The sequence below is a fragment of the Oxyura jamaicensis genome, chromosome 2 (assembly GCF_011077185.1).
Source record: "Oxyura jamaicensis isolate SHBP4307 breed ruddy duck chromosome 2, BPBGC_Ojam_1.0, whole genome shotgun sequence".
In the NCBI taxonomy this organism is placed as follows: Eukaryota; Metazoa; Chordata; class Aves; order Anseriformes; family Anatidae; genus Oxyura; species Oxyura jamaicensis.
In genome coordinates, this window is record NC_048894.1 from 40,147,055 (window position 1) to 40,173,810 (window position 26,756).

At 46.9% G+C, this 26,756-nt stretch overlaps 3 protein-coding genes across 10 annotated transcripts in view; 2 read left to right on the plus strand and 1 right to left on the minus strand.

Moving 5' to 3' along the window:
* Positions 1 to 7,374, plus strand: part of UBE2E1 (ubiquitin conjugating enzyme E2 E1) — a 45,471-nt gene extending 38,097 nt beyond the window's left edge. For all 7 annotated transcript variants that reach the window (XM_035318601.1, XM_035318602.1, XM_035318606.1 and 4 more), the window contains 2 exons: positions 5,417 to 5,564; positions 6,470 to 7,374. In XM_035318601.1, coding sequence (XP_035174492.1) covers positions 5,417 to 5,564; positions 6,470 to 6,567 — 246 coding nt within the window. In that variant the 3' untranslated portion in view covers positions 6,568 to 7,374. The remainder of the gene's footprint in view (positions 1 to 5,416; positions 5,565 to 6,469) is intronic.
* A 1,216-nt stretch (positions 7,375 to 8,590) lies between these two features.
* Positions 8,591 to 20,883, minus strand: NKIRAS1 (NFKB inhibitor interacting Ras like 1). Of its 2 annotated transcripts, XM_035319546.1 has the most exons (4): positions 20,588 to 20,883; positions 15,993 to 16,277; positions 14,345 to 14,586; positions 8,591 to 11,539 (listed from the first exon to the last, which is right to left on the minus strand). In XM_035319546.1, exons 2-4 carry the CDS (start codon positions 16,117 to 16,119, stop codon positions 11,300 to 11,302), a joined length of 609 nt encoding a protein of 202 aa, XP_035175437.1. In that variant the 5' UTR covers positions 16,120 to 16,277; positions 20,588 to 20,883; the 3' UTR covers positions 8,591 to 11,299. The 2 variants fall into 2 exon arrangements, with proteins under 2 accessions (XP_035175437.1, XP_035175438.1); XM_035319547.1 differs by lacking the exon at positions 15,993 to 16,277.
* An 826-nt stretch (positions 20,884 to 21,709) lies between these two features.
* RPL15 (ribosomal protein L15) lies at positions 21,710 to 26,756 on the plus strand. Its single transcript, XM_035319545.1, has 4 exons — positions 21,710 to 21,836; positions 22,652 to 22,836; positions 23,889 to 24,025; positions 26,035 to 26,756. The coding sequence occupies exons 2-4, from the start codon at positions 22,665 to 22,667 to the stop codon at positions 26,338 to 26,340; spliced, it is 615 nt and encodes a 204-aa protein (XP_035175436.1). The 5' UTR covers positions 21,710 to 21,836; positions 22,652 to 22,664; the 3' UTR covers positions 26,341 to 26,756.

Below are 26,756 nucleotides of genomic sequence, written 5' to 3' on the forward strand. Positions count from 1 at the left end.
GGTCTACCTTGGGACATCACTAGTGATTTTTCTTCTGGACACTGGCCCATCCTTCTTCGGACTCTCTGACAGCACAGATACTTCTCTTGAGTCTTGTGTTAAAGTTGAACTCAGTTCAGTTTTTTACTATTTTAATTAGTTTGCACCGGATAATTTAGCCTAGCACAGTATTATGCACAGTGTCTCGTGTCATGAGCCCAGTAAGGATTTGAAGAGGGAACCTTTACCTTCCCATGTATGCTTTGCAATATCTTTGCTTCCTGCACTACAGGTCAGAAGCCTGATGCTTTAACAGACCTTACAGTAACTACCAATGGTATTGAGACAGCCCTAAGTGTGAAGTTCCCTGACACAAAACCAAAGTTACAGTTTTGTCATCCCAGCTCAGCCCTACTTTCTGTTCTGGGCCTCTGACAGGGATCTCTTTGCCTTTATTTTTGGATCTAAACACCCACCCAGGTGAAAAGAAGGGTGGAATTAAAACAAAACAAAAACAAAACAAAACAAACAAAAAAAAAAAGCATTGCTTATTGAGGCCTTAAAAGACTAATTCAATGGAGATTCATTATATTGTAGCAGAGTCTTTCATCTATCAGGGTCCAAACTGGTTTACAAACCACATATATGTATGCAAATAAAATACACATCGCTTCAGTCACATTGAAATGTGATGTAGCAGAAAGCATAGCAGTAGTCTAAGAATGTACTTGTGCTACTTGGGTATTCCAGGTTTAAAAGAAGAATCTTTCCTTTACTGACAAACATGGATTCTTACAGTGTCTCCTGTGGTATTTAACACTAGCATGGGTGTTAATGATAATGTGGAAAACATAATCATCATATTGCTCCTGCTTCCTTCCTACTAATTTGTTGATTTCACATTGCCCAGCTGATTGCTGTAATTGATAAATACTGCTTCTGGGTCATTTGGAAGTGGTAGGACTAAGGTGATTACCACAGGCTTCCTATATTTTTGTCTTCTAGGACAAGAGGTGAAGAAATAGTTGAAACGAAATGCAGTATATCATTTTGATGACAGAACACTAGTAGAGTAGTAGAATTGTCAAAGGCTATTTGAAAAGCCATGACTTCTGAAAAGATTAAGCTATCTAGAGTGAAAGGACTAGTTCACTTTGAATCTTCCTTCCTCGGTAAGCCTTGAAAGAGAGGTGGAAGAAAACCTCTACTCCCTCATTGAGTGCTCTGTAATTCTTAGAAGGACAGTCCCTTCTGTGGGCAGCCCATAGCAGACTGCATTTCGTAACTTGAAAGTGAAGTCTCAGCAAAGGATTTACCTTTATAAATAAAGTAAGAAGAAACTGGTCATCCTGGCAGGCTGCCAATCCCTTAGGAATAGGAGTAAGTGAAGGTGTGGACATAGCCAGTATTGACAAACGTCACGTGCTTGACAAGCATCCTAGAGATGTGTGTTGAAGGATATACAGGTGCAGCGCCTTCGAGGACTGAGTGCAGCTCCAACTGAGGGTTTGATTCAGTATGCTAGAGAATCTGTTGGTGCAAACTTCTGGGGGAGGATGCTGCCCCAGGAAAGCCAGAGGGCCTGTGCCAGAAGTGATACAGACATATTCTGGGAAGGACAGAGAGAACTTCACTACTGTACTTGAGGCTGGAGAAATTAAAGATCTTAAAATTTGACTTGGAAATGCATTGCACAGCACAAGGAACTTCAGTGGGAGAAATCCTGAGACAGGGGCGAATATTCTCTCCCTTGTCCTAACAACGTATAATGGAGTTCGTTTACATTTATTAAGCATTCCATACAATACTTTGAAGATTTTAGCATTAATCTCTTCTCTGCTTTTATGTTTTTGCATTTTATGTGGTATTCTGGTTTTGCCTTTATGTTACAGATAGCAAGTGAGTTGGGCACATTCTGGGTGGGCCTGGCTTCAGTAGAATCCCCTAAACAAAAATAATTAGAATTTAAGAGTTCAGTATCTAGTCCTCAAGCTGACTGCTATTCTTTTGTAGTATTATAATGCATGTTTTCCCAGGAGTTGCATTGTAGTTTGGTTAGATTTTATTTATTGAGGTGAAAACAGTAACTTGTGTTGACCTGGTGTGCGCTTTGATCATTTGTATTAATAACCTCTAACCACTTCCTTCCCCCCACCCCCATTTTACCGCTTGTGTAAATTAACCTCTGCTATCACTTCAGGGTAAGGTTGAGATTGGCTTCTTTGTCTTTTCAAATACTGAGCTTAATTCTGTAGTTACCGCATTAATGTAATCTCAGGTGGGAAATTTCCAAAAGATTGTTCCGTTACTCTGTGTTTTTGTGCTCTTCCACATGCTGCTCTCTTGACCCTGACTACATTACATTACCTTCTAAGTAACTCAGTTTCTCCCAGTTTTGATCTGAATCTGCTAGTTACATGAGGTTTTTCTGTTATTGTTTGTGGTAGTGTTTTTTTTTTTTTTTTTTTCCTCTTTAAGGTGTAATTAACATTTACTTTAAGCATTATTTTGTTTCATTTTTAAGCAGGCCTGCAATTCCTCCCCCTCTTCTGGCTTCATTTGGGTTCCCTGCATGGCTGGCTTTTGTACCATCAGCAAAAATTGCAAATGGCAAACAGCTGGACTACATGTGTCTAACACCATCCCAGTTCTGACTTAAGTGAAAACAAATTTCGATTTTTCCCACAGTGCTTTTGTTAGGCAAAGCTCAGAGGAGAGATCTGGAGAGCACCAGTTTTGGTGCCATGAGTATAATCCTTAAGAATTGTATCTTATGGTTCCTTTAGGAGTCAGGCTGTTCTGCAAATATATGGGAGTTTTCTTTCTTTCTCTCTTTTCTCTTCTTCCCAACTACTAATAAAATAAATAAATTTTAAAAGTAAGTCTAACTCCTAGAGGCAAATATGATTTCTGTGTTTTTTTGTTGTTGTTGTTGTTGTTTGGTTTTTTTTATCAGCTTTTAGTTAACTGGGCTGAGGGACTGTCTAAAGACATTGCTTTCTGCAATATCGAATATTTGGCTTTTGTGCTCTGAATCAGGATTAACAACTTTCTGCCTTTACGAATTAGAACGCTTGACCTCCCTGTTAATTTGGTCCTTATTGTATCAACTTGGAAATACTCCATGCTTCCCGTTCTGGAAGTGTTTAATCTGTTAAAATTATTACCTCACCTACATTTAGAAGCCTTCTTGGAAGAGGACCAAAGCTGCAGATCAAATAGAGGAATAGCGAGCAAGCAGTGGGCTGGGCTGAGAGATGGGAACTAAAGTCAGAGCCGTTGCCAGCAACTGCAGATGCCACGAACTTCAGTTTTGCCTTAAAGTAAAGGGCAGGTGTCACAGAGTCACGTCTGCCCTCTGTTTGAACTGATGTGTATTGACTTCCACACAACTGTAAGGAGTCATTGCTGCTCATCCAACAAGGATTAGATGATCTCAGAAACAAACATTGCTTTGGCATCTTACCTGCTGTACCTCTGAGGTTCCCTGTATAGACAGCAGCAGGGCTTCTTGGGTTTGGAGCTGCAGCTTGTTGCAGAAGGTGTGGGAGGCAAACATCTCTCTGCTGTCTTACAGACATTTTGCTATTCCCACCCATAATGTGCAAGTGTGGGGATTTGGGAGTTTTTGTGTGTGTAGTTCTTTTTTTTTTTCTTCCCTGTTTTAATCTAAAATCCAAGCAACTTGGAAGGAGCAAAGCAGAAAGTCTCCCAAAGTGTGCAGTGTGGGTGTCTCCCGTGTGACAAGTAACTGCAGTTGCGAGTCTGAGACCAAAAATAGCTGGAGCACTCCGTACATCGGGAGCGTGCCTACAAGCAGCACACGGATTCAGGACAAAATGAGGAGCACTGGAGTGTTGTAGCTGTGTAACCCCACCCCGTGCCTGCTCCCAGACCCTGGGAGAGGGAGGGTCACAAGCCAAATTTTTGCATCAGAAAGACTGTAGGAAAAAAAAAAAAAAAAAAAAAAAAAAAAAAAAAAAGAGGATTGACTGGCAGCTTTTATGTGTGGGCCGGTCTAATCTCCAGGGAAAGTACCAGTGTGGTGTTCTTGTTGTACCACACACTTACCAAATGTGTTTCGCAAATACCCTTGTGACCTATAAACAGACAGTAAAATTTGTGGGTGTGGATAGCTGACAAATTCTGAGGATTTAGGGCATGAACCCGACAACCTTTATTCAGGCAGATAATCCTAATTCATGCAAGTGCCACCAAATTTGTTGTCGGTGTTCATCGAGCGAGTCAGAATGAGGCCTTTCTGCAGGTCGCATTGTGTTCTCCTGAAATGTCGTGCGGTGCTTTTGTTTCCCTTTTGGATAACTTATGTGGCACGCTGCCCGGTTCATTCATGTCTCCCATATTTGAAAATAATAAAACCCAAATGACGTGCCTGAATGGTGAGCTCCGAGAAGTGACAGGAGCCACGGCTCCACAGCACCCTGCCTGCCGTAACTGAAGGGTTTTACAAGTGTATGGGAGCCCGCGGGGAGAAATATGTTGGTGTACGGTGTTAAAGCACCAGGGCCCTCTGCTGCTGCGAGCAGAAAGACAAAAGCTAGTAATAATTAAAGGGGAAAATAAAAGCTGGGTTTCACAGTGACCAGAAGCACACAAGGTAGGGATCTTGACCGTTGCTTTGCAGGGACATTGTAGATGTGTTATCATTTCTGAGTCTTCGCTTAGACATGCCGAGACAGCTCCGATTTGTCCTGAGGGCCCCGGTAAGTCACTTAGAGGGAAGGAAACTGAAATCCAGAACTCGGCAGGGAAAGCTGTGACGGGACCTGCGGCAGCAGAGGCAGGGCGGCCTTTGCTGGCAGCACCGAGGTGCGTGCAGAGGCCAGAGGCAGTACGGCCAGCTGCCTCCTGGGAGCCTTCCAGTTTTGGTTTAAATTAGAGACATTTTTATTTGCCTGTGGCACCGAAGTTGTGCTTGAGTTGCATCTGCATTTTACCCTGGAAACACCAGTGAGGAATTCTTTCCAATAAAAAGTAAAATCCTCAAGTAATTATTTTCTGTGCAGCGTCCTGCACCCTCAGCTACACCATCACGCCTAGCGCACGGTACCACTCGGGAAGGGAAGGCCAGGGAAGGGAAAGGAAGGACAGGGAAGGGAAGGAAAAGGAAGGGAAGGGAAAGGAAGGGCAGGGCCGATGCCCTCCCCGGGAGGGTCGGGATAGGCCCGACCCCGGCTGTGATCTCGCCCAGGGCCGCCAGAGGGCGCCGGCGGCATGGGGACCCGGCCCGGCCCGGCTGGGGGCAAGGCCCGTGCTCGGCGCTCGGGCGCTCCTGTCGGGTTTTTTATTTGTTTTTCCTTCTCCACATCCGTTTTTGCTGTCTGTCAAATCAGAATCACGGCCGATGTCGCTTATTGCCACATCACGCGTGGTAGCAGGTCATGCCAGCGCTCCGTCTAATAGCCATTTCTTGCAGGTAACGTTCCGGACAAGGATCTATCACTGTAACATCAACAGCCAAGGCGTCATCTGCCTGGACATTTTAAAAGACAACTGGAGTCCAGCATTAACCATTTCTAAAGTTCTCCTCTCCATCTGCTCCCTTCTCACAGACTGCAACCCGGGTAAGCCCCAGCTGCTGCCTTACAGCCCACCCTCCATCAAAATATGTCCCTCGTCTTGTCGTGCTGGCTGCAGCCAGGGCAGTGAGGAGAGGGGCTGGAGGTGGTGCCCCACACCTGTGCCTCAGGCTGAGCCACAAGGAAAGCTGCGGCTCTCCTCCTGTAGGCAACAACTCCTTCCCCTGCTAAACCAGCTCTGGTTTTGGGTAAGGGTTAGACGCTTTGCTGCTCTGTAGAACTGCAGTAATTCGGTAACAGCTACAAAAGTCCCAAACACAGTTCTGAATACCAGTAGGCTGCCCTTTCACTTTCTAACATCTGTTTAAAACCAACGACCAGCAATGCCAAAGGTAGTCCTCTGCTTCTCTAACCCCACCCGTTATCTGCACCAGTTAAAAGAAATATGCCATGTCTTACAAAGTCAATTTTAGGGGTTAGATTTCTATTTACGTCTATAAAAGATGAGTAAAGCACCAGAGTTCATGCTATATTAGGTATAATAAAAATAATCTCTTTGGAAAAATAAAACCTCTCCCTGTGATCTGATCTTTCCTAGAAGCCAGATTTGTATTGATACAAGCACACTTAGCAATGACTATCTCCCAGGCACTTTTAGAAAAGGTAAAATAAACCTGAAACATATAGATCAGTGAAAGATTTCGGTAACACAGAATGACTATTGGATTGTTGCCTTTTAGACTCCTTAAAACTTTAATTGGCATCTCCCACTTTACTAAGTAATAGATATGTCACCATAAATAAACATAAAGTGATGAAGAATGAAGACAGGCTATCATTTCAGTATATTTAAATTACTGTAATGTACCTTACTTGAGTGGTTCCCTTGTATTAAATTCATACTTTCCTTGTCCGAAATAAGTTTGTTTTTTTTTTTTTTTTCCTTTCAGCTGACCCCCTGGTTGGAAGTATTGCCACCCAATATATGACTAACAGAGCAGAGCATGACAGAATGGCCAGACAATGGACCAAAAGATACGCTACATAAATTGGATTTTTGTCAAACTTACATTATTTGTCTGTGATGGAAAGAGCTGCTTATGATTTTGAAGGGGTGGGGGGAGGGAGGGTGCTGGTAAAGAGTAGGGTATTTCTATAACAGATTTTATTCAGTCTTTTATTTCCTAAGATTTTGTTGTTGTAACTTAAGGTATCTTGCTACAGTAGACAGCTAGAATTGGGAATAGTGTATTTTAAGACTGTAATTAGTTCAGCAATATTAGCTCACATATAGTACCGAGAAGAATGTAAACTTCTTAGGCATCTTTGGTTTTCAGTTTGCTTGCAATATGCAAAAGATTAAAACAGCTTAATTTTGTACAGGTACATATGTTGGCGTTTATGTAAAAGTCCTTTCAAGACTCTACACACTGTTTTTTGCTTTTTGTTTTGTTTTTTGGTTTGGGGGGTTTATTTTGTTCTGGGTTGGGTTGGGGTTTTGTTTGTTTTATTTTGTTTTTGTAAAAAGATGTCAGGATTGTTTTCCCCTATGGAGGGCACATTGGTATTTAACAAATCCTTTTTAAAGACTGTCATCTCATGATCTGTGATACGGAGAGGTGGATATATAGCCTCATATATGAAATGAGAAGTAGTTAATGTATTATTTTATAAGCCAATCTATCTTTGTGAAAAGAATAAAGGTTTTAATCAGGACTTACGGCAACCTGTAGTGAAATACCTTAAGCTGTTTAACTGTAAGGCGTGGAATAGGAGTCACTCAGTGGATTGGTTGTATGTTGTGGGCTACTTAAGTCTGCATTTGTTACTGTGCTAATAAAAAGATGTTTAAAAAAAAAAAAAAGGAAGAAGAAGAGACTTCTACTTAGTACCTTGGTTTATCGCTTCGCCAGAACAGTGTCTGCCAGTACGCTTCAAGGATTACAGATGGATAAAAACAAGGGAGCTGAACAGGTGAGTGCACTGCCTGCTTCTGTTTTGGGAAGACACTTCTGGACAAGTATATGATGAATGACAACACAGGACTTTTTCAGCTGCTGACTGTGTAGGTGTTATTGACGCTGGCACGGCCCACGAAGAGGTGACCTGTTGCAGAGTCCATGCTAGTTACTTTTTAGCTCCAGTTTTCACAGCACTGGCTTTTCAGGAGCAGTGTATTATTTGGAAGTACGGCTGTAAGAGTGTATGAGATTCGGAAGGGAAATGAGCAGGAGGTAAGAAGGAGAGAATGTCTTCATAGCTTCCTAACCGAGTGGTCGATTCCCACAAGAAAGAGGAGAAAGAATAGTGTCCGGGGAAGCCAGCCGAAAACACCTTCCTTAAAGGAGTGTAAAGGAAGCATAATGTGTAGATCCTTTAACTAGCTACAAAGATTATCTCCTAGAGACATAGTGTTTACACTGAAGTGTGTAGCAATAGGGTAGTTAGTTGTGAATATGGCATTTTTGACCGCTCCCTTAAGGTAAAGGCCGGAAGTACGGATTCATTTTCACATGGCAAGTACTTCACGTTGCGACATTCTTCCAAGTGCTAAGTGTGTCTATCTGTTCTCTCAGATATATTTCTGTACTTCAAACTGTGTGTATATTTGCTTTAAATACTTCTCTTCCTATCTACATAAAGATCAGATCTAGTTTGGTCCCAAGTGATTTAAGTACAGGTCCCCTTCCTTTGTCGGGTGGTTGTGGGTACTACTAAGTTAGCCTCAGCTGCTGACCAGCCGTCTTTTGTCACAGCCCATGCTTTGGTGTATGAGCTCCCTCAGCTGTCCGGCGCAGCCTAGGAAAATCAGTGGTATATAGCTACATCACACCAGGAATATCTCTGGGAAGGGACTCACTCTTAAACTCATTTCCTCCTCCCCCCTACTGTGTGAGGATGTAAGTGCCCCCATCTCAGTAGGTTTTTTTTCTGCTCCTTGCTTTGTGCTACCAGTGCTTGCCAAAATTAGTTCTTGAAGCTGGCAGGGGTGGGGAAGCTGATATGGGGTGACTGGTCTGAGCACTGTGTATTCAGCAGGATAGAAGTGTAAGAGGAACAGAGAAAGGAGGTTCAATTTACTGATTTATTTATTTTTCTTCTTTTTATAGTCATTTTTCTCTATCATCTTGTGAAGGGACAGCCTAGCTTTATAGCAGGTAAATGACCGCAGTGACCTAGGACGTATTCAGTCAGTGGAACAATAAAGAACGAAATACGCATGCTGCCCATGCACTACTACTGCATACGCCATACAGCTGTATTTTACTTATTGACACTGGGTAAAACTGCACTACAACGAGTTTCACTTTGACTCAGTACCAGCCACTGCGTGCAGGTGGTTTGCAGAGGAGAAACGACCATTTCCATCACAGGTACGGCGTGGTATTTAGAACAGGCAATTGATTTGAGTGCTTAAAAAGCATCAGAGTGAGCCCGTGGAATAAAACGATGGGTGGTGGTTGTTTATGTGGATGTCCAAAATAATCTAGAAACGAGTTTAACCGAATCAAAGATAACATGTCTGATTTTACATAACCTGTTTGGAAACACAGTCTTAGTCACTCAGAAGATCCCTTTTCCTTTTGCCTTTCTTGAAACGTTGTCAAGTCCTGAGTTGACAGGGGGGGCGAGAGAGCAAGCTGATCTCGTGTGACATGGCCCCAGCAGCCTGCGGTGACATCGGTCTCGGCAGTGGCACTGGCAGTGAGTCTGCGGGGCGCAGAACTGGGCAGGAACCAGTCAGTCGTCTCCGTGCCTTCCATCTCCACACGCCCTAAGTTAATTCTGACTGGCTTCGCTTGTCAACACTCCCTTGGCTCAAGGGTCAGCCCCGGTGACAACGTGCAGATAGCAGAGATCTGTCTGTGGTACTTTCGTTTGCTGTGCAGCTGAATCGAGTCCTCTCTTGAAGACGGGTTCTGCAGAGCTGAAGAGGAGGAACACCGCCAATCCCTCGGTGAAAGGTTGCAGCAAACAGCTGAGCCACTGCTGCTCCGAAGCCAGCCCACTTCCCAAGCACGCAGGCAGGTTGAGGATCCCTCTGGGTGGGGAGAAGCCTCGAGTACACGTGTGTTTGGTAGGAAATGAGTGAGAAGGGAGTGTTGTCCTGCAGCATCACTGGGCACAATGACTATTACTAGCCAGGTTGGGGGAGGTCGTGCTATAGTGCTTACTCAGCTGCTGTGTTGCAATGGAAACAATTGTATGTTTCCAGCAGGGCATTACAGCTGCTTGCTCATTTGTAATTGCTCTCTTATCTGGCTTGATGGCCACAGCAATCCAAACTACATTGAGCAAAGCACATAAACAGTTTCGTATGCCTTCATTATAAATGTAGGAATACTTGCTTAATTTTTAGTGGATTGTACAGTTCCTCTGACATTAGTAATGCTGGCAGTTTATTTGCTACTATTCAGGAAGAGCAGTGCTGTAAGCACACAGCCTAATTTTGATCATCAAGCACACTTACTGCTTAGCTGCTATGACATGACAATGCAAATGTTGCTTGTGGTTCTGCTGACTCACAATGAAATTCTCGATATTTGTTCAAAACAACATTAATTCTGTGGAAAATGGGGGAACTGAGTATTTCGGTTCACTCCCTTTTCCCCCTCCTGCCTTCTAATACAAAGAAAAGCTGGTCTCAGTGTATTAAAGCGGTTAGAGGCCAAAAGCTGGTCCCTCTCTGGGAACAGTCGCTCTGCCCCTTTATAGTCAATATTGCTTAGTTTGCAGACAGACTGACCTAAGACAGCAGATTTCTGCCGCAGAAGTTTACCTACGCAGAGCTCCGAATCCAGCAGGTAAAGCTTTTGGACGTAGCCCCTTCTCACAAAGCAGTGCAGGGCTTCCTAGCAGTTGTTCTCTCACCTGTAGCTCTGTCCTGACCGTGGGTTGCTGCGGCTGGGCAGGAATATTGCACAACCCGCAACGCTGGTGAGGTACCTCCTGCTTACAAAGTTGTTCCATATAATTTCTGAGTAAAATTATCACCTATGTGAATGTGACTGATTTGCACTGGACATGCTAGGACAAAACCATGTTACAGCTATGCTGTCCTTCAGGTCGTAGTTAATGAACGCTGTGAGAGCTTTTCTGGTTTGTACAAATAAATTCCTGAAGCTACTTGCCAGACTTCACTGACAAGCTTCACGTTAGGGTTGATCTGTTCTAGGATCTTCTGCAAGATTTTTTTTTTTTTTTTTTTTTCTTTCTTGTTTATTTTTCAGACACTACCAGAACTTCAGCAGCTAAATTTGCTGGTGTTTCTTCCTCTTGCCCTAGCATTCCTGCAACAACACCCTGACCTGAGCCTCCTGCAGCATCAGAAACCCCTGTGGCCAGGGGGCTCCCTGTTTAAGGTCAAGGTAAAAGTCCTGTTGCCGTTTCAGATATACCCTCTCTCCAAATTTAAAGCTTCATTGCAGCTAGTACTACTTGTGACAAGACGCCACAGATCTGCAGGAGGAGTCTTCCTCACTATGGCCATATCAAGGGACAGTCAAAGCCCCTGCTGAAGGGGTGACCGCCTGCCTGCCTCCCTCTCCTGCCCTCCCTGCTCCCCCCTGCTCCCCCTTGCTGGAAGGTGATTCCTAGCACTAAGTGCTTTTCAAGGCTTTTGCCATCAGTGACTTTTTCAAGGATCCCTCTTAGCCATAAGCTTGCTGATTTTATTGCTGAATGAGATTATTGCTTTAAGTGAAATCATGTGAAGCTAAAGGCAGAGATAGGATTTAGGCTGTCACCTGGCAGCAGCAGCAGACAGCATTAAAGGTAGCTTAGTTATCACAGTTATTCCCTTTGCTCTTCCTTCCAGGCAAGGGAAATGTTGATTTGTTCTGGGACTGGGAGAGCTTGCTGGCTAAGAAGGTGAAGGGCTCAAGCAGTGTTTTCCGGTCTGTCACAGTCACTTCCCACAGTCTCACTTTCTCAGCCCTTGCCCATTGCTGTGCCGCTTCTGTTTCCACTTGTCTTTGCTCCAGCAGGTCGGTTTTGTTTCCCAAGACGATAACTGTTACCTACAAACAGAAGGGCGAGCTTTATACAAACAGTATCCACCATTCACAGTGCCTTTAAACAGCAGGCAAGTAGCAACACAGCTCAGACCTGTCCTTTAACTTACTGCTGGCTCGAGGTAAGCTGAACATAATGTGCAAGCGTAAGGTCTGGGATTCACACTGGCCTCATCTACCTGTGGCCTGGGAGCTGCCTTTAATCACAGGACATGCAGGACTTACCCCCCACACACACAGATTGCTTAAAGAGCAGCAATACCTAAGAGAGCAGAAGTTAAACAGCCCTGTTTGCCGTTTACTTTGCAATGGAGTTGCCCTAGAGAAATGGTAAGAGCATGGCAACCGAGGAGGTCAGAGCTGCGGGTGCCTGAGAAAATAAAAAATTACTTGCAAGCAGAGAAAGCCTGGACCCAACAGCTGTGAATTTTGCCCAGCCTGTTTTTGCCCATGCCCTGGCTCGTGAATGAATAAAGGCACCCCCTGCCACAAGGCAGCCTGTGGAGGCTGGCACCCTGCAGGGTGGGCTGTGGGGCTGAGCCCCTCTCCCAGCCCAGGGGGCTTCCCCTTCCTGCAGGGTTGCTGAGCCACCAGAGGGACCTACGCAGACAGCCCTCAGTTGCTGAAGGGGTGCGAGCAGCACCAGCGCCAGCCTGCCAGAAGCAGTCTCAGGAGCTGCTGGTTAGCTAACCAGGGCAGCACAGCGGTGTCAAGTCAGACCTTCAGGTAGTTCTCCGTGGCTCCTGTATCACCGAGAGGCTGTAGTGGAGCTGAGCTCAGTGGCCTGCCCTGCGCTTCTCTTCTGGGAAGTGCTGCATGTAGAGCTAGCCACTTCGAGTTACGGTTCCTGCTTATTTTAACTTAACCACTTTCTAAAAACATTTTAACAGCATCAGCTGACAGGGGAAGCCGTGCCTATATTTATAGTTCAAGGTCCTTAGTCAAGCTTCAGCCTCATTTCTACACTGTGTTGTGGTTTGGCAATGACCAAGTGATAAAGTCCTCTCCTGCTGAGGATTTTTTTTTTTTCTGTGACCACACCTGCTTACTTTTTCCTTTTCATCAGGCTGACTACAGCATAGCTCCTGTTTCTTTCCAGCTAGAGATGTTTGTCCTGTTCCTGTGAGGTCTGAGGCATCCTTTCTTTTCTATAGCAGCCCATAATGTTTGGGTAAATGTTTTTCCCCTTGCAAAGCCTCTGAAAGAAGCTACAATCTTCATATACATTTACCACACACTCCAGCTGAATTTTGCCCATGGTTGAGCTCTGTCAGTACAAGAGAACACAACCTCCATTTAGTATAAAATTTGGACAGACTTTAAGGTGTGTGCTGGAGAAACCCTGCAGCCATCAGAGCTTACTGTCAGCTGCTGCACAACAGAGGGAAGACTCTGCTGCTCCACAAGGTGAGGTCCCGCTGGCTCAGGGGCACTTCTGTACATGGAGATGCCCCCTGAATTTGGTTAAGGCTGTGTTCGAGCAGAGCCCAGAGTTTAAGGTTGCTGGGGCTTTCTTAAGGACTCTTGATTTCACCCTCTACTTGCTTCAAAGAGTATTTCATATGGAATAGAAATCACAGGAATGAAACATTTATCCAGCCTATTGCAGGCACTGCTATTCCAACTATGTCACCCCCAGCCAGGACCACAGCTCTTAAACTCTCCCAGGGGATAAGCAAACTGACCGCTTTCTAAACTACCTGCGTGCAACGAGAGAATAGACTCCTGGGCAGATCCCCGGGACAGACATCCTGCCGGGGCTGCGACTCCCTCACTGCATTACAACATGCCATAAAGCAATAAATCAGGGTCCTCGCAAAACACACTGCCAGGCAAAAATTTCCTGCTTGTCCACCTTTCCTCGCCCTGCAGGGCAGTCACGATTGGCTGCTGTATCCCTGACATACGTGACAGCCTGCAGCTCCCGCCAGCCCTACCACCTAACATACCTCTCCCCTGACTGCATTTTCGGCTGGCTGCTGTCAGGCTTGGAGCCTGCCTTCCTCCACCACCCCGTGTGCTGCGAGTACTGCGCAAGTTATGCTTAGGAAAGCCTCTCCCCACCATTATCCAATTAATTCTTTATGCCCTTTTTTTTTTTTTTTAACAGCATAAAACAGACATTTGGAGAGCTGTAGGCTCAAGACATTTAGCAAGGAAAACTACTAGAGAATACAAAGATACGGTAAGAAAAGCCGTAATGCTAATGCCCCATGCATGTTACATTTGTTTAGCTAAGCTGGAACACTGTCAGCTGAAAACACTAGCTGCTTTCCAAGGGAAAATAGAGCAGTCATTTCACACAATTGAATTGATTCAATATGGTTGTTAAGATACATTAAAGCCGTTTTGCCAATTGACTAATGTCTGGGAGACCCACTGTCAATTACACCAGTTTGTAAGCCATCAAGTAGGTGAATACAAAACAAACAAAGATAATGCCCTTTGTGATGTTATTCTGTGCACTTGACTTCCCGTGTACAATACCTAAAAAAAAAAAAAAAAGTAAGAACTGCACTGCTGTAGACCATATGTTTTATTAGTCCTAAGTGTACTGCCTGGTGCATTCAGCTAACTGGATTTTAGTTGCAGCAGAGGCAGAAAGGGGAAAAAAAAATCATGACCTGCATGGCATGTGAATTAGGCTTCCCCAGCATGAGAAAGCTTCCTTTTGCTGGATTGCCCAAGGCTGTAGGTACGTGTGTTTTCCTTACAATGCAAGTTTTGCAGGAACAAAATCTATGCTTTGCAACTTTGCTTCCTATCACCGATATGCCAATAAGCCAAGCGGTTACGGCACCATGCATTTACCTCCTTTTTATCTCTAAAGACATCGATCTCTTTTTTGAGCAGTTCAACTCTTTGGAAGGCTTCAAGGCTGGTCACGGCATACACGAGAACGAAGCCATCGGCGACAGAGAAGTAGTGCTTTGGCAGCTCTACGCCCTCCTGCAGACCCCTGGTGTCATAAAGCCGTAACTGTTCCTTTACGCCCCGGTCTGTCTCCACCGACGCCAAGTACACGTCTTCCATTGTGGCACCCTCTTCTAAACCTGTTGGAAAACAAGCAGGAAAGTTCATGCTGGCATAAGTACAGCACCACCGTAATAACCACTCGCAGTGCAGCGGAACTTTACCCTGCGATAGGTTTCAGTGCCTATTTTTCCAGGGTGATTTGACCTGGATCCGACCTTGATTGCCGTGCCCATGAAGGGCTGTATTTGTAGATCGCCACGCCAGCTATTTACAGTAGTGCCACTGTGTAAATACAATCATCTAGTATACGAGCACATGATTACGCCTGTAAAATTAATCTATACAACATGTAAATGCAGGATGGGATAAGATAAATGGCTCTTCCCCCAGGTTTCCCAACCTCCCACCGCCCAGCGTGCATGCTGCAAATGGGCCTGCCCAAACATAGCCTTTGGGAAGAATGGCCAAGGAACACCGAATGGGCAAGTACTAACACCTTGAGCCTGCTGGATTATACTGCAGAAGCAGGAGCCAAAGGAGTAATTCTGGAGATTAATGTGCATTGGTGGTACAACTAACCAACGAGTGAAACCAAGCCAGAACGGGAAGAGGATGTTTGCATGCAAACAAAGTTGCATGATGTATTTACCCAAATACACGGTGAGCTTTTTCCATCCCTTAGGGATTTAACATGACTCAGATTTGCTAATAGGAGCAAGCTCATTTACTTCAGGGCAAGAGCACGCACAAGGTAACAAGCTTTCATGTATACCACCTGCTCCATGGTAACTATCTGCATACTGGCTCTCCTTCCTTCCTTTCCCCATGGTAAATGCGAGGTAATATAAGGTACCTTACTCTGAGCTAATTAAAACTATATTTTCCAAGCCAAACCTGAAAACACGTGGATCTCTGTAGCTTCATGGTCACCCTGGATGCAGGCCCATAAGGTTACAACAGGTCCCAACAAACTATGCGTAGTATAGCATAGTTGGGTTACTGTCAGAGGCAGTTTTAAATATTCATATCAACCCTCTGCCAGCCATGTTTTTGTCTCCCCTGCATTCCTATGCACAGGGACTCTTTGCTGGTGCAGGGCTACAGCCGTGAGTACCGCATTATTCTCTTTGTCTGCCAAAAAGGGACTACATTAGCGCATTGTTTATGAAAACACAAGGGATTATCTGGCCTGTGAAAATAAGGATTTTGCTATATTCAGTGACACAGTATTCAAAATACTTTGCATTGACAAACAAGCTAAAGAATGCCACCCACGCGCATCGTTCCCCGTGATGTATGCAGCATTCCTGTGCAGGAAAGTGGCACAAGCTGTTCTGTTTGCCCCTCTTTGTGCAGCCTTCATAGATCAAGCTCTTACTAGGTTTGCAACAAATTAATTTATTTTGCCTCCAAATATAGCCACGCTAACGTGCAAGAGCAAAACTAAGAGCAGAACAAAACAAGAGAAAGGGAGAACACACACTGTGGGCTGGAGAATGTGTCACAAGGGCATTTTTAAAGACTGAAGTAGGTCTTCTGGATATAGCACTGTGTTTTTTCTTGTTCTGCTTCATTTCATTGTGCAGACAGGTCAAGGAAGTATCTAACATCAGTAAATATTACTTTGGCAAGAAGGAATGAACTACAAGTACCTAAGTTTTCTGTTCAGAACACCATGAATAACGCTGGGCAGGATTTTATCATCTAAATGCTGTGCTGTAATTCAGCGGTCTTTAACATATCCGCATTCTCCCATGACAGTCTCTTCCTAATGGCAATAAAAGTAGCAGTGAAAATTACGTCTTTTAACAACCTCCTTGAAAATGGAGAGGAAAAATTAAGACCTGTGAGGCAAGTCAGCAGAAGAGAGCGACAAATTTTGATGTTAAATGGCAAAGAGAGGGACAGACCTGGAATTTGTGCATGGGTATCAGTTTCCAGAGGTGAAATTTCACCTATATACACTGGGGGAGGAAGCACAGTATTTACATTCCTGGTTAGCACCATCCCATTCCAACACTTTCCTGATCTCCATTCAAAGGTCAGCTGGGCAAGTTGCACGAGCAGCAGAACTGACCAGGGAAGTGTCACCACCCCATCCTTCCCATCACTGGCATCCCCAGGCCACCTTGTCTACGAGGATGGGCAAGGGCAGCTTCTGCTGGGAAGTTCTGCTCTGCCAACTTGAGCAGGTTTTTCCTGGTGGAGAGCACTGCCATGGGGCTTTGCTCTCTCCTGCCACCAGTTTTCCTAAGCTTAGAGAAATGTATTTTGAAATATCTCCTATTGTGGCACAGATGAACAGGCAGCATGCAGGTCCAGAAGTTGCGAGGGGAAAGGGGAACTAACAGGGCAGTGAACAATTCTGTGGTTTCTTTGGTAAGTAGACTAAAGACTAAAAATGTTGAGGAGAGAAGGGAGGAGTAGACAGGAGACAGATGCCATTTTCCAGCACCTATTTAGCTGGTGCAAGTCTTGGGAAAGGCAAAAAGGTCTTCATCTAGGTTACAAGCTGCTGCCACAGAGGAACTGCAAGGGGAAGCCTCAGTCATAAATTGAGTGGTGTTTCAGCCCCTGGTGGTTTCCTGATGAGGAAAAGAACAGGCTCAATATACTAATGAGCACTGCAAAGCCAAGCTAGGCGAGGCAAAGGTATTGCAAATACTACATAAAGCAAAATTTTGAGACATGGAATTTCAGAAGATCCCAAGGGAATGTCAAACATAAATGTAGTGAATATCTTGTGTCTTCTTCAGTATGTTCGAAGATCTCACTCTCTTGTAATCTTTCCCTCCCTCTTCCCTGCAAAGAGCTCCCAAAACCTGCAATTCCTTGCATTTTTACAACTCCAGAGTAACAGACTTTGCTTACTTAGATCTCAAATGACCGTATATCAGAGGATCCATAACTCAGAGACGAGCTGGAGCAGCCTCTGGTGCTGGACAACAGGAGCTGATCTATTTAGATTTAGCCTCTAGTTCAAGTATTGGTGCCACCAGCCAGCAGCCACGGTTGTGACCATCAGTTACATACATTCAGCTCCATTTTCATGCACTTCTAAAATTGGATTTGAGAAACAAATGCCTAATTTGGGTTATTAGCCTCCACATCTTTGGAGCAGTGAAAGTCTTCTAGCCAAAACCCCAAATCCCTCAAGCTGAGACAAAGCAAGGCAAATCCTCTCTCACTGCAGGTTCTGATCATAATAGCACATAGTGCCTTCACTCCCAGCTAGTAAGACGATCTGAAGTAGCTGCTCATGAACACGGCCGTACCAGCTATTTATGCAGTCAGGAGGCAGTGATAAGGAAAATAGTATTTTCTACTGGAAGAGAAAGCTTCTCTTTAGCTGATAAGCTTTGCCAGAGGTTGAGGCACCAGAGGCATTTCAAAGGCAGAAGGAAGACCCCTGTATGAGCCATCACTGAACAGAGGCACTGTTCAAGGAGAAACACCTACCCTTTTACAGATGCACCACGTGCCGAAGGTAAGCCAGTAACTTCCCGTTAGCTCTCTGAAGAGAGCTCAGGGTGAGCAGTGCCAGGTACCACAGGAATTCAGGACAGGCTTCCATGGCCAGTCAAGGACCCGTTTCATATGGAGAAGAGACTGGCCCCTCTCACTTCAGGACTGCAACAGAAGGTGGGGGGTTTGGACAAGCACAACGCTGAAGCCACACAAAAATGAGGCAGACCCAGATACCTGGCAACCATATGTGTGTATGTGAGACATAAGAACTCCTTGGCCCAGCCTATGGCAGTACAGTCCCCACGTGCTAAAAATCCCCACATGAGCTAAACCTGCACCCGTTTCAAACATCTCCATCCAGGTTTCGTTTGATTCCTTTTCCCAGTTCAGCTGGATAGGCTGCCATGCAACATGCACGTGACTTTAAGCGGCTCTGACAGCACCTTACACCTATTTGCCCTCTCCTTTCACATCCCAGGCCCCAAGGCAAACTGCCCCTCACAGGCACAGAGCCAAACGCCGTATGTTGTTGCTCACATGCTCCAGGCATGCGGATATTCCTCCCTCTCTAGGTATTCCTCCCTCCCTAGTATTTTTCCCCTTTAACTTCAAGCAATCTTTCTGCCTTTGCAAGAGTGCTGGCTGCTGACCATGTAGGGACTTCATCCATGACAAGCCAGGGAGAGCTGAAGGTGCGATTTTTTTCTAGGAAAACCCCCGCAGTGCCACTGGGTGGGTCTACAGCACCACCACCAAGCGCACAGCCAGGGGCACAGGCACAGAGCCAAGGGCTTTATATAGCAGCGTGAAACCTCCGGGGATGCTAATCCCGTCCCTGATGGCAGCCGTGCCACCGCTCCCTTTTAAAGGAAAGTCAGCAGGGGCACATCAGCACTGCCGTAGACTCATGACTGACCAAGCACCCGGAGCAGCCCCCGCCATCAGTGCCTTGGACACCTCGGTGGATGATGACAGGCCTTGAGCTCTGAGCCTGCAACCAAACGCGGGCACTCCCCTCATCACAGCGAGGAGGCCATGGATGCCGGCACGTGCACGAGCTCAGCAGCTCTCCCCACCGCATCCCCGGCCCTCAGAACAGCATCAGGGCTGCTGGAGCCAGCAGCAGTCAGGAAGCCCAGGTTTTGATACAGCTCATGCCCGTGCCGCCGTGCCCGGCGAGCTGCCACGCTGCCTGGCTCCCAACGGGCGGGCCTTCAGCGCCCGCGGGGCATTCTCGCCTCCTGCCCGAGGGCCAGCAGCTTTCAGGAGCTCACAGGCTTTGGGAAACCTGGGTTGAGACCCAGTAACAGTGTTTTAAGTGCGGAGGGGCCGTCCCTGCAATAGGATGGCTCCCAGGGGCAGCTCTGCCAGAGGCACCGAGATGCAGCAAGCCAGCCCCAGAGCACACCGGATGGCACAGGCAGCTGAAAATCCTCCCTGCTGCAGCCGCTGATCAGAGCACGGGGCAGGAAGCAACGAAAAGCAACACGACTTAAGCAGCGTGGCCTTGCTCGCACTGCTTGAGAGCCTTAGAGCACCGCCTGGCCCAGGGATGATGAAAATCAGGGCAGCAGCAAAGGGAAAAGCCCGCAGCCCGAGGGTTTTGCAGCTCTGGAGCTGAGAGCTACGCAGGGCTATGCACACAGGTTTTGATGCTGGAAGATGCTGGAAGCAGATGTTGCTGCAACGTTAGAGGAAATGCTCCTCTTAAACAACGGTATTAGCGCACAGTTCTGTGTCAGGCGTTGCCAGCAAATTCCTCCCATCCACACATTTTAAAGGCACAGTGCCTGCCAAGCACCCTGCTCGAAACCCCAATATCTATCCGGAGGCTCACCCCAACATTTAATTTAACTCACTGGCCCAAGGAAAAGCCACTAGTCCCTTGACTAGGCATCCTCTGTCAAGCCCCTGTGCTCCCTCCCTGGCAGAACAATTCACCAGCCTAATGACCGCTGCCCTTCCTCTAACATCCAGGCCAGGCGGGAGCAGAGGGAAGCGAGCCAGCTTTGGTCCCCTTCTTTTGTGCACAGCAAGCCTCCGACATCCCATGCCCCTGTCCCAGGTCTGTTTTCCACAGGAGGATTTATCTGAGAGCTGGGAAGCTCAGCCTTTGAAGTTCAGAGGAAACCACAGGATCTAAAGCAGAGCTGTTTTTCTTTCCAGCTCTTTGATTAAGTATTAGCCAAAACTAAGCCAAATAAAGTTCTGAGAAGGTGGGACAGAAGTTTAAATAGCCTCTCTGTGAATCACGTAATATTATTTATTATTCAGGCATCAAGAGCATCTTTCAGGGAACAAGGTATTTCTTGTGTAAATAGGCAGCAAGTGCATCATCTCCTTTTCTCTTTGGTTCTTGTTGCACACTCCTGTTTTTTTGGCACAGGCAACATCAGCGCAAGGGTTCTTTCCCAAACCAATTTAAAACTCGGTAAGGGACTACAAGTCTCAGGAACTGCCCAGAGATGAACCCAAACCAAGTTCATTTCCTCCGTCACCTCCACGCAGCAAGCGGCCCTGGCTTACCGCTTTGCGGGGCCCGCACAGAGCAAGACTCTGGAAAAGGAAACAACCAAAAAAAAAAAAAAAAAGGAGGTAAAAATATCTCACCCACGGTATGCTTTCCATAGAGAAGCTGCTCCAAAATCGCGGTTTTTCCCACCGACGCCATGCCGCACACCACCACCTTGTAGCCCTTCCCCATCTCTCCCAGGACGGCAGAGCCGGCGGAGAGGTCCTGCTGAGCACGGGGACCCGCAGCAGAGCCCCGAAAGGCGAGGTGCTGAGCAGTGGGAGCCACCGAGGCACAGCTCCCTCCCCAGCGCTCACCAGCGATGGTATTTTTAGGACTTGGGCTTCCTCCCACGCCACTTGCAAGGTTTCAGGCTGTCGCCGTCGGTGCCCGGCTCGGCGCAGCACGCTGCTGTCAGCCCGTGGGCCTCCCCTCCCGCCTCAGGCGCACAAGGCTGAAGGTTTCACAGCACAGGGGCTGCAAGGAAAGCGTTACGGTCACAGGCACATGAAGGCAAAGGCCGGAGAGGGGCTTGGGGTCTGGTGTCAGCCAGCCTGGGCAGTGATGGGGCTGCCCTACAGGAGCCGGGGCAGCTCCGGGGGATGAGCGGGGTGCCCCAGAGCTGGGGGGGGCTTGGTGGGAGCTGGTGCCACTGCGTGAGCCAGGGTGCTCTGCAACGGGAGGGAAAGGGGGAGGAAAAAAGGGAAAAAAAAGGAAAAAAGGGAAAAAGGGGTCACCATGCAGCTCGGGCATAGCCTCCCTGGCACCAGCACCCTTCCCTGCTCCTACAGCCTGGTTCCTGCAGTGCCAGGCACTGGGGGCACAGGGTCAGGAGGGGCGCGAGCAGCTGGGGCGGGGGGCTGACAGCACCGGCAGGGTTTTCCCTTAGGATTTATGATTTATGTTTTTTTTTTAATTTTATTTTTCACATTTAGGAGCCCCGAAGCGCTCCTTTTTGGGGATGGATTCCTAAGGACGCGTTTATGACAACCCCGACCCCTTACCCCAACCCCGGGCTGCTCCAGATGCCGCCCCCGCGCACAGCCCCCGCCCCCCGCCCCCCGCCGTGCCCGCGCCGCGCGCCCCCGGCCCCGCGCGCCCCCGGCTCCAGCGCGCGCGCACCTGGGCTGAGCTTCCCCCGCTGCCCCCATTGAGCCGCGCCGGGCCCCGCCCCCTCGCTCCCATTGGCTGGCAAGGGGAGGGCGGGGCGGGGCCGGGAGGCCCAAGGCGGTCGTGACTACATTACCCATGAGGCGCTGCGGCGGCCGCCGGAAGCGCTGTGCCGCCGTAGGGGGGTGTGGGAGGAGGGCCTCTTCCTTTCCGGCGTGGGGCGCCATCGGGTGCGGGGTACGTCTGCGCTCGGGCCGGGCCGCCATCCGCCGCCATCCGCTTCTATCCGCCGCCATCCGCCCGCCCGCGGGGCACGGCGGCGCAGGGCGCGGCTGCCCGGCGGCCGGGATGCGGGCCTCAGGCCGGCGGACGGCCCTGGGCTGCGGGAGAGCGGGCAGGGGCGTTAGGCCGCGGGGCGCTCGATGGCTGCAGGCCGCTGGGGGTGCTGCGGGCTGGCGGGGGTCTCGGAATGGCGGCTGGGGGTGGGGAGAGGTGGGCTGGTGCACATCGAGGGGCGCTGAAAGCTCGTCTGCGGACACAATGAGCTCTGATTTTGAATGGTGAATTGAGTGGTGGTGTGGTGGAGTTGGGTTTACCTCTGTGTGCTGCTGGGATCGGGATTCTCAGCGTTTAGGGATACTTAAACCATGCTAAAGTTTAATTCCCTGCCCCTCACAGTTTTGTACCTCATCAAAGAGCAGCATTCATAGCTTCGTTCAGGCGTTAGCTGTCAATGTTGGTAACATGTAAAACACGTGAGATACCAGCTCCTTAACTGTGCAGTTCAATGCTAAAGAACATGTGAAATGGAAGAAAATTTCTCAAAACTGCTGTGTGTCCTACTGCAGACTGCTAAGTGGGAGCCACCATGTTACCAAGTGTACCATCAGTTACAAAAAAGCACACACGCATACTGTGTTCCAGTGGTGTTACATGCATGGCCTTGTGCTGTGTCATTTTATGGGAAGAAATTCAAATTCAGGATGATATTTGCTGCCCTGTTCAATTTGAAAACAGTATTTGCTGCCATCTTATTGATCTCTCAATCTCAGCAGGTAGCCAGCCATGGGTGCCTACAAGTACATCCAGGAGCTATGGAGGAAGAAGCAGTCGGACGTGATGCGGTTCCTCCTCCGCGTGCGCTGCTGGCAGTACCGCCAGCTCTCTGCCCTGCACCGCGCTCCCAGGCCGACCAGGCCGGACAAGGCTCGCAGGCTGGGATATAAGGCCAAGCAAGGTAATGAGACGTTGCGGCGAAGTCCACCGCTTCATGATGGAGCTACTGAGTTCTTGTCAGCTTGCTTCCTTCCTTAACTGATAGTAGAATGCCAAAATCAGAAGCTGGAATGCCTCCTAAAAGCCTGAAGTGTCCTGGATGAAATACTGTTATAAACGCGTTAAATCAATAGCAGTGTACACATCCCAAACCTTAGTTCATGTAATTTCGAGTTCGTGCCCCCTGTGGTCGATTAGGCAGATGGAGATCAAGTGGATTTTGACTTCAGTTCTTGTTCTTGCGCTGTGTTACTGCTGCAAAGTTGACCAATGCTTTTAGCATGGTAGATTTGTGGGCGTGGGAGCTCCTTTCTCTGGCCTGATTTTGTCACCAGTCTCAACAAGTTAGCTGTGTTATAGCTGTCTGGGCTTGGAAGTTTAAATTAGTTTGTATCGTCATTAGGAAGCAGTTACTGGGAGCGAAAAGAACTCGGGGAAAGTGGGCATCCAGCTGTAACCTGAGCAAATCTTGGAAGCAGAATGTTCATTCACCATGGTAATAAAAAAGTAAAGAATCTGAGCGTCTGTTGCATTTGTGCGGTTTCCTTTCCTCCTTTTTCAGTGGTCAGGTTTCCACAGGGTTTATCGATGGCTTGTGCTAAAGCACCTTAGGAATGCTACTCTCGCCGTGTGGCATTTTAGTTCTGAGGTGACTGTTTTGTTGCTTTCTTGGCGTGGGGAGGGTTTTAGGGTGTTTTGTTTGTGTGTGTTACGGCATAGCTACAGCTGTTCTCGCTTTATATGGAAGCTCATCGTGGAAAGGTGCCATAAACTCTGGTTTGGAACTAGAAAGTAGTCACAACGATACATCACTTCCATTATTCAGTTACAATGGAAATGTCAAAAACCCCCAACACTAGTCACCGAGAGTTGTAGGTTTTAGCAGAGATTGGTATGGTGACCTACTTTTTTGCAGCATTTCCTGTAAGTTTATGGGTTGAAAATGCAGTATGGGCATTAAGCTGCCTCACTGTAATTTGCACTGCCTGCACTAAAAGTCACTGTTTCTTTCAGGGTATGTTATCTACCGTGTCCGTGTTCGCCGTGGTGGCCGCAAGCGCCCAGTCCCAAAAGGTGCAACCTATGGCAAACCTGTGCATCACGGTGTTAACCAGCTGAAGTTTGCCCGGAGCCTCCAGTCCGTCGCAGAGGTGAGTTTTTTGGTTACTGCTCAGAAAATGGGGTTACAAAGGCCCTGCCTTGTCTGTAAAAGTGGAAAATACTCTAGACAAAAATAGTAACTGTTTCTCTAATTTGTTAGGTAGAAATCGTGAATGCTGATAGCAGGAGAACACCTGAATGTTTTGAAAAGCAGTACTGAGACAAATGCTAAAACTGTTCCGACTTTACAGGTAGCAGGTGGCGGAAGTGATGCTGAGGTGGTTTGTTGAAGTTTGCAATGTGTTCCTCTTCCTGAAGTGTGGCACAGCATGTGCAGGGAAAAACCTGCTACTAATATAAACTCCTGTAAAACAGCGGGTTAGGCATGAGGATTCAGAATCCAAAGTGTCTGACTTGGGTCAGTGGTAAATCCTGCCTTTATGTTCCCTACCACGATGTGTGTATTGCTTTAGACAGGGGTCCTTCACCAAAGTACGAGCAAGTTCCTCTCTAAGTCTGCAGCACCTGTTTGCGTGGTAAGAGTGCAGTGCAGCGTACTGAGCTGTATCGTAGGGTCTGAAAACAGCATGCCAGACACAGTCTTATTTAAATAAACAAGAAACACGAACAAAAACAAGCTTTGGGAACTGGTAAGCTGAAGATTGGTCGTTTAACTTCTTGTTGAATTATGTTGTCACCTGCTAAAATACTGTAAATGTAAGCTTTCATTGAGGGCGATCTTTGTTAAATTTCCTAGTGACACAGCAGGAGTAGTGTTGAAGAGTTGTAGCTCTCACCAATGGAAAAACTCAATGGCTTAGAACAGGACAAGTCTGCGCTCTGAAAAAGCGGCATTGTGAAAGCATGGAGACAACTCATCGTCTTTCCATCATTAAGCAGAGCATTAATTTTAAAACAGAGGTGATGAGTTTAAACACAGACCTGTATTTTTAATGTAGAGTGCTCACGGTCTGCTCTTCATGTGTGCTATTCCCAGATGTCTGATGGCTAATCACATGCTCGGTTGTGGTGACAGCTCGTGCAAGAGGTTGTTGGCCCTCTGTTTTAGTCCAAAAGCTGGTTTGCTTTCTCCTGGAAGACTTCTGTTCTTCAGATAAAACTATTCTAGAAATGCCAAACCGTGATTGTAGCTGTCATCCCCCAAATAGAAGCTGGTTGAGGGCGGGTGGTATTTTAATGCTTAGTATGTGTCACTGCCGTGTGCTAGAGTAAAACAAGGACTTGAAGAAAATAAATTTCATATTCAGGAAACTGTCAGCTGAGGTGTAGGGGAAGACAGTGCTAATAGGTTGGGATCACACTGGGACAGAAGATGGATGGGATCTGTTGGTTCGTACTTTCCCATGGTGATGATAAAAACCTGGGATTAAACACACTGATAGTGTTAAATAAAATAAGGAGTCTTCTTGACAGAAGAGGCAGATTGAGTTACAGATTTTATATTTTCTACGTAGTTTCCTGAACTAAGACTGTTTTCTTTCCGACCATAGCTGAGGATAGGAATAGTGGAACTTGCTACATCAGCTGTTCATTTTTTCCTATCAATATGGACTTAGGTCCTGCAGAACTGTCTTCCTCTCATGTAACTTTGGATCAGTCTTTTGTAACTTTCCACAAAAGATTGTTCCATGGCCCCAAGAGCAGCTTGTGGTCTTCATCTCCACCTTGAAGTTGTTTTTCTCTCAGTGTATTTACTCATTGGGTGCTTCTGTGCACAAAGCAGTTCTTTTCTTTTCTCAACCAAATGCCTTCCTCATTATATTATTTGAAACCTGTATCACTTAGGAATTCTGCAGTTTTTTTGAATACAAATTTCTTTAACCATTTCTTTTTCTGGTGTTTTTGCAGCCAGAGGTTGTACAGTTCGGGGGTAAGGGGAGGGGAAGGTTCACTCGGGGCAGATTGAAAATTCTAGCACCTACAAAATTTTAGGTTTGAGTTACTCCTATCCTTCAGCATGTTATGCATGTCCTTCTTCTAAGTTGTGTCCCTGCCTCCATGTTTTTATAGTCTTTAACGTGGATTTTTTTTTTTCCAGGAGCGTGCTGGCCGTCACTGCGGGGCTCTGAGAGTGTTGAACTCCTACTGGGTGGGAGAGGATTCCACGTACAAGTTTTTCGAAGTGATCCTGATCGACCCCTTCCACAAGGCCATCAGGCGCAACCCTGACACGCAGTGGATCACCAAGCCTGTCCACAAGCACAGGGAGATGCGTGGCCTCACGTCAGCTGGGCGGAAGAGCCGCGGTCTGGGCAAGGGCCACAAATTCCATCACACCATCGGTGGCTCGCGCCGCGCTGCTTGGAGGAGACGCAACACCCTGCAGCTGCACCGCTACCGCTAATTCTTGTAAACACAACGATCTAATAAAGCTGAGCGGGTTCTTGAATTTAACTAAACAGTGCTTCTGCTGCTTCTTGTCTTACGCGGAGAAGTGTAGAGCTCTCCAGGAGTTCAGTTGTTTCCATATTTTGAAAGTGTTTTGAAAATGTCATTGGGTATTTGTGAAAATTCTAGACCCCGAACCTAGAAGCCTTGTGGTGGGTTTCACTTTTGATAAGGCTGTGCAGTGTGAATTGAGTGCTCTATGGCTAGTCCACGCTCTTTTTTGCTGATGTGAGTATATTTCTTCACTGTCCGCAGGTGGGAGTCACTTTCCTGTGTTTAGACCAAAGGCCTGCTTTGATCTTGTGCAATGAGATGTAAACTGAAAGTGCTAGTTTATTTTTTACAGGTGATTAAATACTAATGAAAATTTAA